At 36.4% G+C, this 11,288-nt stretch overlaps 1 protein-coding gene across 1 annotated transcript; it reads left to right on the top strand.

The window, feature by feature from the left end:
• The first annotated feature begins 2,750 nt into the window (after positions 1–2,750).
• Positions 2,751–3,278, top strand: LOC150057515 (olfactory receptor 14A16-like). The gene has a single exon (XM_090340055.1). It carries the CDS (start codon positions 2,751–2,753, stop codon positions 3,276–3,278), a length of 528 nt encoding a protein of 175 aa, XP_090196181.1.
• Positions 3,279–11,288: the final 8,010 nt, after the last annotated feature.

An 11,288-nucleotide genomic window follows, 5' to 3' on the forward strand; every position in this document is an offset into this window, starting at 1 on the left:
GAATTTTTCAGCATAAACCTTTTTTCTTTAATACTTACCTGATATGCTCTTTTCAACAGTAACAGAAGACATGTGGGAAAATAAACTTTTATACCTTGCTAATGTTCTGTTAGGACTAATGCTGCAGCTAATAGAACGGATTCTCCTCAGACAACTAAAATAGAACTAATATTTTATTGGTCAATGCCACTTTTGGGTATTTATTCAAAGGGAATGGTGTCAACAAATTAGTGGGAATCCTGCATCTTCACATTTTCTGCCGCACTTGGGCTAGGGATTGCAATCACACATACATAAATGTCTATAACACACACACACACACACACACACACACACATAGTGGAGCTGTGGCTCAAAGAGTAAAGCGCTAGCTGTGACAGGAAATAAAACATGCATGCACACACAAAATTTTTGATACTGGTATTTTAATAATATTTAATAACACCCATTTTAATAATCATTAGAATTAAACTACACAGCTTTATAATTCATCACTAGTTTTTTAAAATTTAATTTTATTTTTTATTGTTGGAGTAATATGTATAGAGGGGTTACAGTTACATTTGCCAAATAGTAGATGCATTACTTTTTACACAATAACCTTTATCATGTTTTTGTCTCTATTTCTCCCCCTAAACTCCCAATCATCTTGTTTACCCCTTTCCCTTTCCTATTTCAAATAAACAAATAAATGTATATACAATATACCAGTTAACAAAGTCAGATACACAAACAATATGAGAGTCACTAAAGGACAACAAAAAAGAAAAATAATATAGTACATTAAGAACAACAATCACACAAGATAAAGCTCTTGTTTCCATATCCTAGAGATCCTTTCATTTAGTCTCATCCTATATGATCTTATGTATCTAGGTTTTGAGCTATTGTAATCTTCTGCTAGGAGAGTCCCAGATTTGTACTAATTATTACAAATGAGGGAAAACATTGAGGCTATGTTCCTTTGGGTCTGGCTTACTTAGTATACACAGAAAAAACATTTCACAGTATAGAAGAAATGCTCTATCATAAGTGTTTGAGATATTAAACTAGTTAAATAGGGATTGATCTAGCATACAACTGCAGATAAAAACATAATAATCTGGAGAGCTACATATGGGACTAAGTAAATGGTTTTCTCCAATTTAGGCATTGAGGTATTGAATAAATCATGAAAATTGGAATTAGTGAAAATGTAGATGAAATTCCAAATGCTGAATTATGTTTTAGGGAAAGAATAATCATTAGTCTATGAAAATAATTATAATTTTAGATTATGTTAATTATGAAAGTCAAATAAGAACTAATAGTTTAAATAAGAATCTAATATCCTCTATGCAAATAATGTGTAAGTTAACATCCTTTTTGAGATTTGTTATGCTCTAGTTACCCACTGTTCTGATGTGTTTTAAGGGTATTAAAGTTATTAGATGAATGAATTTAACTGCAATTCATAATGTTATATGTGAAAAAATCTTGGATTAATATGTAAATCTTAGGTATATGGTTCACGAAGTGAGAACACTGCATAGTGTTGGCACAACTTTTTAATGAATTACCCTGAATTCTCTCCTGAATCTGCCATATTTTAATTTATTTATGTATACTTGTATGCCACCCAAAAGTTAGATTATTTTTATCTTTAAGTAATTAGACAATGAAGTTGTCATTCAAAAAATATTGTATGAATATAATGCATGCTGACTAACGTCACCCTTTTCATCTTTCTCGTCCATAACTCCCAAACTAACCCCCTATCCCCAATTATCTTATTTTTATAGGGTATGTGTTGAATTTTGACCACATTTTTCCTCCCCCTCTTTGTTATAACTATCTTTCACCTTTGATATGCACTTTTGCTATCACATTTAATATTCCTATCTTTAATTCATTTAATAATAAAATTAATCAGAAAATATTTTCAAAGAACAAGCTCCTGTGTATTAAAACTGGGTTCAGTTGTAAAATGATTCAATGATAATGTTCCATCTGACATGTTTCACAAATTAACCTGGCTGTTATTATTTATGATTACGATTACAAATGCAAATGATGGGTCAAAATAGGTTTTCTTTTCTTTTTTATTTAGAGAATACTTTATTAGTTTCTGTAATCAAACCCATGTAGGTAAGACCTTACATATTTAATACAGTGTGTTTACCCCTGTACAAATGAAAAAAATAAGTTTAGTGTTTCTAGACCAATATGGCTACTAATTTCTGTATAATGCTAACTCATGGTAAAATGGGGTACTTTTTTCAATGTTTGACAGCACAGCTAAAGTTTCCAAAAAATTGAATATATATATATATGTATACATATTTATACTTATATAAAAGATCAATATCAGCAGTATCTTATTCATCAATAGCAGCAACAGCTTTTCCAGGTTCTGCAGTCATCTGAACAAAATTAGACATCCAGTATACTCTATTAATAAAAGGAAAAACATAAAAAACAAAACCCCAGAAAAATGCAAAGTTCTGTTACTGTTGTGCATATTAATAAACTAGTCCTGTATAATCTATTTCCAAATACCCTCTTTTCAAATACCCAAAATAGAATAGAAATAAAAATTAAATATCATAAAATCTGATGCATATTTGACATAATGAATAAAAACTATCATTTATACCTTCAGCATGATGGTCTATTACACGAATGAATATGCACTGTTTGAGCTGTAGAAGACTCCTTTGAACATGATGTGTGTCCTTCCCCACTTTGTCACACAGGAGGTGTTGGGCACCATGACCAACCTCACATTAGAGACAGCTTTCCTCCTCTGGCAGTTCTCTGACAACAAGCAGTTCCAGGTCTTCCATGGCTTCCTCTTCCTTCTGATCTACTTGGAGGCTCTCATTGGAAATCTTCTCATCTTCCTCCTTGTCACAGTGGATCGATGTCTTCACAGTCCCATGTACTTCTTCCTGAAGAATTTATCCTTCTTTGATGCAGGCCTCATTTCAGTGACAGTTCTAAACCTCATTCTGAATGCTTTCACACACAAGAGCAAAATCTCTTTCCCACTATGTGTGTGTCAGGTCTTTGCCTCCTCTGAACTTTTTCTCCTCACAGCCATGTCCTATGACCGCTATGTGGCCATCTGTCACCCACTACATTATGATGTCATCATGAACAAAGGTGTCTGTGTGCTGCTGACAGCTGTCTCTTGGCTCTTTGGAAGTCTGTTTGGGATCTTTTACTCAGCTGAAACATTATCTTTCTGTGGCTTCAAAAAACTCCACAGATTTTCTGTGATGTTCCTTCTCTACTGAAAATTTCTTCCTCCGAGACTCCTGTCACTACTGATGTTAGTGTGGTATTTGGAGTCTCCTCATGAACTTTTTTTTGCCATTCCTGGGTCTTGAACTCAGGGCCTGAGCACTGCACTTGGACTTTCTCAGGGCTAGAACTCTACCACTTGACCCACAGCACCACTTCTGGTTTTTTTCTATATATGTGGTACCAAGGTATTGAACGCGGGTCTTCATGCATGCTAGTCAAGCACTCTAACAGTAGGCCAAACTCCTGGCCATTTATGGAGCCTTATATGCACTTTTCTTTGTTTCTATTGGATTTTCGTATGTGTATGTTTTCAATACCGTTTTGAGAATGCCATCATTGCAAGGAAGGTCAAAAGCCTTCTCCACCTCTGTGCCCCATCTCATAATTGTAATACATTTTTAGTCACAGCTGTTTTTGCCTATTTAAAGCCAATCCCTGTTTCTCCTCATCTTGTGGACTTTCTATTTGGCGATGCCTCCATCTTTGAACCCTATCATATACAGCCGAAGGAACCAGGAAATCAAAGCTAGTCTGTGGAAGCTTCTGTGGAAACTAGATTATAAGTGTTAAGGGGAACATAATCTAATTAATAACTAGAAATATTACTGTGTGTGAACTTGCTTTGAAGATATTGAAAAAATATAAGTTCTTGTAAATTGTTCAGTAGTTTTAAGTATTTACTTTATTTTAACATATCAGAATCTGATTTACACCTTTATTATCAGAGACAAAGTATCATTGTTTCATCATTTTAATGAGCTATGTATTTGGTACTTGGAGTGATTCTTGTAACTCACACTTCTACGATTCTATTCAGGCTCTAATGATACAAGGTAACTATTTCCAGCTCCATGAAGAGAACTTTACAATACAAAACTGACCTTAATAAGTGTGATTGTATCAAGGAGTTAGTGTGGGTCCCATCACATCAGGGAAATGGAAAGGAGGCCTACCTCGTGGCCCAGTGCTCATTTCCTGGTTTTGGGACCCAACCTGCCTGTCACCTGGTTGGAAGGCATGGCTGTGATTTGTGACACAAAGTAAGGCTACCTCTGGGATTGGCCCCGAACACTTCAGCCCTCTCAGACAGCACCTGATTCCCCTTCTTTACCTACCTCCCACCACCCTGCCCACCTTTGTGTTGATTAGCTCCTGCATCCTATATTAGCTAAATGTACTTCCTCAATAAATGAGTTCCTGCCTTGACGGGTCTCCTTGACGGGTCTCACTGACTTGTCTGATTGTCCTCCTAGGAGAGAGGGCTGGGGTCCATCAGTGGGCCCTCTCTTCTCGGCTTTTCAGGGTCGGGTTGTGTTCTCTCTATCCCTCCTTCTGGTTGCGAGGGACCGAGGACTAAAAACCTAGACTGTTAGGGCTAGGTAGATTATCTAAGTGGCCAAAATTCAACCATTAAAAGCTAAAAAACAATTTCGATGCCACTCAGGAGGAGAAACATGGCGACAAAATGGTTATATTTCATTGCTAACACTGAAGGGGAAAGGTTGTCGTAGCTATAAAGAGATGGAAGCCTCTAGGCTTTGAAGAAGGAAAGAAATGTCCCACAAAATACTACAATAAGCAATTTGACCTGTGTTGCAATTCTACGAAATAAAAATGGAGAATAATCAATATGTTTTACTTTAGTACAACAGTTGACTCATGAGTATAGAAATGAACTTGACTCCATGAATGAGTCTCATTTCTGGTATGCAGAGAAACATGGTTTTGAAGGTGATAAAATGTTGGGAATGTTGAAAGAAAACAAACATGATTTTTAATCTAAATTCTCACCGTATCAGTGAAAAAATGTTTCTATTTGCTTTAACTTTTTCAAAAAATAGTAATAGACTTATTTGTATCTATGAATATTTTCTATGAAATTATTAAAAATCAGGTTTTCAAGTTGTTTAAAACAGATACTGATACTTCTCTAAGGTGCCACTTTCTTACTTCTTGTGTATGTTGTTAAGGTTGATTTTTTAAAAACAATAATAGTATTCTGGACATGCAGGTATTTTACAATATTTTCTCAATTTACAGCTATTCATTCAAAAATCTAAATTAAGATATATTGTATAGACAGTAAAAATTAACTGACAGTGTTTACCCTCTAAAAGTCAAATCAGCACTTACAAGAGTGTTCCTCTTGGCAAAAGTAGCTAAAACGTATCACAGAAGAGATTGGAAAGAGTCCATTTATGTTTATCTGTTCTTAATTTATTTTTTACCAGTCCTGGGATTTGAACTCAGGGCGTGGGCATTGTCTTTGGGCTTTCTCAAGGCTAATACTCTACCACTTAAGCCACAGTGTCCCTCCTGGCTTGTGCATATGGTATTGAGGAATCCAACCTAGGGCCTATGGCATGCTAGGCAACCTCTCCACCACTAGACCACACTCCTGGCCCCTCTGTTCTCATTTTTTTTTTTTTTGCCAGACCTGGTGCTTGAACTCAGGAACTAAGAAATGTCCTTGATCTTTCTCGAGGCTAGAACTCTACCACTTGAGCCACAACGGTACTCCTTCAGGCTTTTTCTTTGTATATTGTACCAAGGAATTGAATTCACGTCTCAGGGCAAGCACTCTATCACCAGACGAAACTCCCATCCCCTGCTCTTAATTTTATAATCAATTATTGTGATGTGGAAAAATTTTATCATCTGTAAATTATTTCAGCCTCAGGAAAAGGGGACTTCAGATAAGATCAAATTTTCCTCCTTAAATCATAGAAAAAAGAAATCTCAAACAATAATTTTGAATTTTACCAGATAAGTCTGAATTTTGGGGTATCAAAAGATTATAGGAAATCAAACAGCAAATTTATCTCCCTTGTCTATGTATGCCCAAGTACAGGCAAAGAAATATTTGAAGAGTGCTCAGGTTATCAGTAACACTAGTTGGTGTTTTCTATCTCTAGATACTTTCTGTTTCTGTTTGACTCCAGTTCTTATTGCTAACAAAATTGAGAACTTGTGATTTCTAAGCGAGTTCAACCTCTAAAATAGGCTTATTGATTATGTACATAATATTGATCAAATACAGTTCAATATAAAAGCCTTTTTCCAAAGTAATTGAAATGTAAGCTTTAGTCCTTCTGAGACCCTACCACATTTCTTTTTGTAGTAACTGTCATATAATTCATGGCCAATGAAGTTTAGTGAGCTTGCAGCATTATTTATATCCATACATTTAAACTTTGAGAAAAGATGGCTCACAGCTACTGCCTCCTTTCATTTGTGGTTATCAAGTTATGATTTCCTACTCAAAGGAGTTATTATTTAATGATAATTTTTAAATCTATGTTTTACTAGTTCAGATTTCTGATGAAATTTCTGATGCTTTCAGCATGATAAAGTTTATTCCAAATTATATTAAGTAATGGCATGAAAGCAATTGTTTCTTGTGATTCTTGAGAAGGAATCATTATTCTACCATTGCCATAGAAGACTAAATTGGTTAGCATGCATTAAAACTAAAAATGGACTCTAAACTCAATCAATTTGGTTAGTCAGTGTGGCAAAACTCATGGAGGACAAGTTAAGAGTTGGAAACATTCCCAAGAGAAAGGAATGATGAATATTTCCCTAGGTACAGTGTTATTTCACATTACATAAACATAGAGAATAATCAGAGTAATACCCATAAACTGTCTTATAATGTTTAGTTCTTTCATTATATTTGAATCACTAAAATAAGCACTGTAAAAATTAGATCGTACAGAGATTAATTCCTTTTGGCTAAATCTTAAATAAAGAACATATTTCTTTGCCTGTACTTGGGCATACATGGACCATCAAGATAATTCTACCCTAAGAAAACTGAGTAAAGATGTGAGTTAGGACACGTAAGTGGAAATGTTGAAAGGTATGTTGCAGGTGCCAGGACCTTGGTCTAGTGGTAGAGTGCTTGCCTAGCATGCATGAAGACCCAGGTTCAATTACTTGGTACCACATCCATAGAAAAAAGCCTAAAGTGGTGCTGAGGCTCAAGTGATAGAGTTCTAGCCTTGAGAAAGTCCAAGACAGTGCTCAGGCCCTGAGTTTAAGCCGTAGGATTGGAAAAAAGAAAGGTATAATGTAGATCTGGATGCATTGTGTTCATAAAGTGTATTGTTAAGCATGTAATTAAGGATAGTTTTTAAAAATTAAAACCTGTCTAAATGTTTCCTTAAATTTGGAACATGGATAGTAACAGAAAGTAACCAAAGTACACTGGGCACCATCTTGTGTTCCACTGGTCAGGAGCGAATTAAGACTCTCAGTGACCTTATAGGAAAGGTCACAGCAGGAACACAAGGATGAGGCTCAGGTTGCACGCACTCACCACCATAAGGAATGAGGTGCCGTATAGAAACGCATCATGGTCCCCATAGGATTGGGTTTGTTCTCATCCCTTTGTTTTCCCAGAAGGTAACCCAGAGTAAATTGAACATTATTCCTTTCCATTAAAAAGAGGACCTTGAGTAAGATGAAATCACTGACTTTTCCCCTCACACCATGAATAGAAAAGGTCTAATATTAGCACTTTGAATCCTATAGGTGTGTCTGAAGACTAGCACTTTATATTGTCATAAATCTCTGTGTCCTATGTATAAGCAAGTTGAAAGAAATGTTTCCTTTTTTAATACGTAGCCATAAATATAATTAATAGATGAAAGAATCACAGTAATTATGGAATACTAATTTATTAAACAATTAGAAGTTACAGAGTAGCAGAAAATTTCTAAGTGTCTCAAGATCGAAAAGCTCCATTATAGTTCCCTTAATAAAGTGAACTTTCTTCAACTCTCTTCTAATTGTTTGCATGTTCATTTTTAGTAATTTGTTCAGCATAAAACCTACTGGTGCAAGCATTCAAAAGCTAGATCCCTTTAAAAAAAGATTTGACATTTTTGTAGAGGCTAAATTTCTAAGAAGTATAATTCCAAAGACAAAGAAACAAATGCATAGCAATTTACTGTCCATTGTGCAGCAATTAAACTTTTCATTCTTAGTATCAGAAAGAAAGTCACTATCAATAAACAGTGTACCTCTTATTTGTTGGGAGCCAGTGTGGAGTCAGACTGACCCATGAATCTGCATCACTGAGTAAGATAACCACACAAAGAAACGAGTTGTCACGTATGATGCCATGCCTATGAACTTTGAGCTATGTAGTCAGTATTGTGAACTTCCTGGCTTTATTGATTTATTGCTTTATCACTTTCTGCTGAGACTTGATTACCATTTGGTACAAATGAAACACCTGGCAGTTTCTTGTTTTTAAGAGAGTATGTAAGACTGGAAGTAGAAATAAATGGGACTACAGTCTTAAGCTTACAGCCTTAGGCTATAGTCTTGGGCGATAGCCAGCCTGACCCCATCTGTTTCTTGTCTTTTTCTTTTCTCATCCTCACCCCCTAAATCAGGAATCCTGCCTTGCTGCCAGCTGGCTCCGGCACTTGCTCAGTCTGATTTCACAGCATCTTGATCCAAACCTTTCACTTTCCAAATATTGACTCAGGCAAATTATAAGATAGACATGGCAACTTGATCACTTCTTACACAGACCCTGTTCTGAGTTAGGAAATTACATTGTTACCATTTTCATTGTGCCATGCTTGATATATAGGTCTTTGTAATTTCTGTTGTTTTACGAAAGGTATAAATTTGTCTCTTGTGCAATTGGCAAGGTAGACAGGGCATGGTCAAAATGTACTGCTAAAAGGTGAAATGCAGCCGAGGAAATCTCACCCAGTTCTCTGACAGCAAGCAGATCCAGACCTTCCTTGTCATTCGGTGTTTGCTGATCTACATGTTGTCTGTCACAGGGAATCTTCTCATCTTCACACTTGCCACCATGGATCCATCTCTTCACACCCCAATGTACTTCTTACTGAAGATCTTGTCTTGGGTTTCATTTCAGTCACTGTCCCAAACTTCATTCTGAACTCTTTCACTCAGAGAAGCATCATCTCTTTCCCAGGCTGAGTGTGTCAAGTCCTGTTGGTGGTTCATTTTGTTTGTTCTGAGCTTTCCATCCTGACAGCCATGTCCTATGACCCCTATGTGGACATCTCTCACCCCTGCACTATGCTGTCATCATGAACAGTAGACTCTGTGTGCAGATGGTGGCTCTTTCTTGGTTCTTCCGCAGTATCTTTGGGGTTTTATACACAGCTGGAACGTTCTGTCATTCTGTGGTTCCAGAAAACTCCCACAGATTTTCTGTGATGTCTCCTCTCTACTGAAGATTTCTTGTTTAGGAAGCATATCATCACTGATATTAGTGTCAGCATGGGGATCATGTATGCATTTCTCTGCCTTGTGTGCATTGGGTATTCATACATTTACATCTTCAATACAGTGCTGAGAATACCCTCCCTACAAGGCCAGTCCAAGCCTTCTCCACCTCATCTACTAGTGACATTTACAGTGACATTTACAGTGACAACTATCTATTCCTATTTGAAGCCAGTCCCTGACTCCCCTCACCTTGTAGACTTTTTGGCATCTGTTTTCTACCCAGTGATGCCTCCATCTTGGAACCCTATAATATACAGTCTGAGAAATAAGGAAATCAAAGCTGTTCTTAGTAAGTTCCTGTGGAGACTACATCATAGTTTTGGGAAAACAATAGAATGAATATTTGGATTGAATAAATATTTGTATTTTGTTGACATTCTCTCTCAGTAGTACATATTTATTTCTCTTATTAATATATATGTTATTTTAAATGCGATATCAATAGCTCTTTATTTTCTTTGGTAGTATATATTTCATTTATACACATTATAATATAATTTACAATTTAAAATTATGAATCAACAATAAAATTATATCATAGTCCAAATAAGCTTGTTATTGAGCTCCTCATATGACCCATGTAGCTCAGAATTACTCTGTTCAGTGATAGAATCTGAATAAAAATAAAAGTCTGTTAATTTCTACCTCCTGGGAACCTGAGAACTCATTGTTTAATGCTGCAAAACCAATCAATTTTGGTTGCATGAAGGTGTTTTGGTTGAGTATATTATCAAAATAGTCACAATACAATCCACTCAACCCTTAATACTTAAGAAATGCTTGCTGTTTTCCTGGCAGGAAGACCTGTGCCTATGGAAGGAGTGCATTTACAATGATGAAAGAAAGATTATGTCAGCTAATATATGAGAGTAGCCTCTAAGGATAAAAAATATAAGAAGACACATAACTTGCAGAAACATCAGGTGAAATTCAGTCCTGTTAGATATATAGGCAAATTGGTATTTCAATTCTAAATTACAGAACTAAAAAATAATTCATATATTGTTAATAATAACAACAACAATATTTTTTGCTGGTTCTTGGGCTTGAATTCTGGACCTGGGCTTCAATCCCTGACTTTCTTTGTACTCAAGACTATTGCTCTACTCCCTGAATCACAGCATCCCTGCTAGGCTTTTCTAAGTGATATAGTGTAGTTAATGGGCTTTTCAGCCTGGGATAGCATCAAACTGTAACCCCCAGATCTCAGCCACCCAAGTAGCTAGGATGATAGGTGTGAGCCACTGGTGCATGGATTTTTTAAAATCATATTTTTTAAAACATGGAGTGTGACTACAGTTATACAAATAATCATAAGCCTTAATGGTCCCTGCATGGACTCTTAAAGATTGCTGTGAACATGACATGATCAATGACACGAAAGCCTAGGAATGTACTGAGTAGACTGGCTTACGGAGTCAGATTTGAACATGACGCCATCCGAGTGGAAGTAAGGGGCTCCGCCGTCGCACTTGGCCCCCGTTTTTTAATATATTACTTTTGAGTATACTGTTGAAATATTTGAGTTAAAATATTATGATTGTTGTTTTCAACATTCCTAGGCAACCGGCCACAGCGTCCTAACCTTCCGTACAACTAGGCGCCGCCATCTTGGAAGCGAATGCCATACGTTGGTTGGCCCGCGTCCGTGTGGAAAAGTTGGTGCGCGCAGCCAGCTGGCTGCCTTTTCCTCCAAATTCGGCCCCTTTCAAGGACCT

This window comes from Megascapheus bottae, chromosome 10 (genome assembly GCF_031878675.1).
Source record: "Megascapheus bottae isolate mThoBot1 chromosome 10, mThoBot2.hap1, whole genome shotgun sequence".
NCBI classification, from domain to species: Eukaryota; Metazoa; Chordata; class Mammalia; order Rodentia; family Geomyidae; genus Megascapheus; species Megascapheus bottae.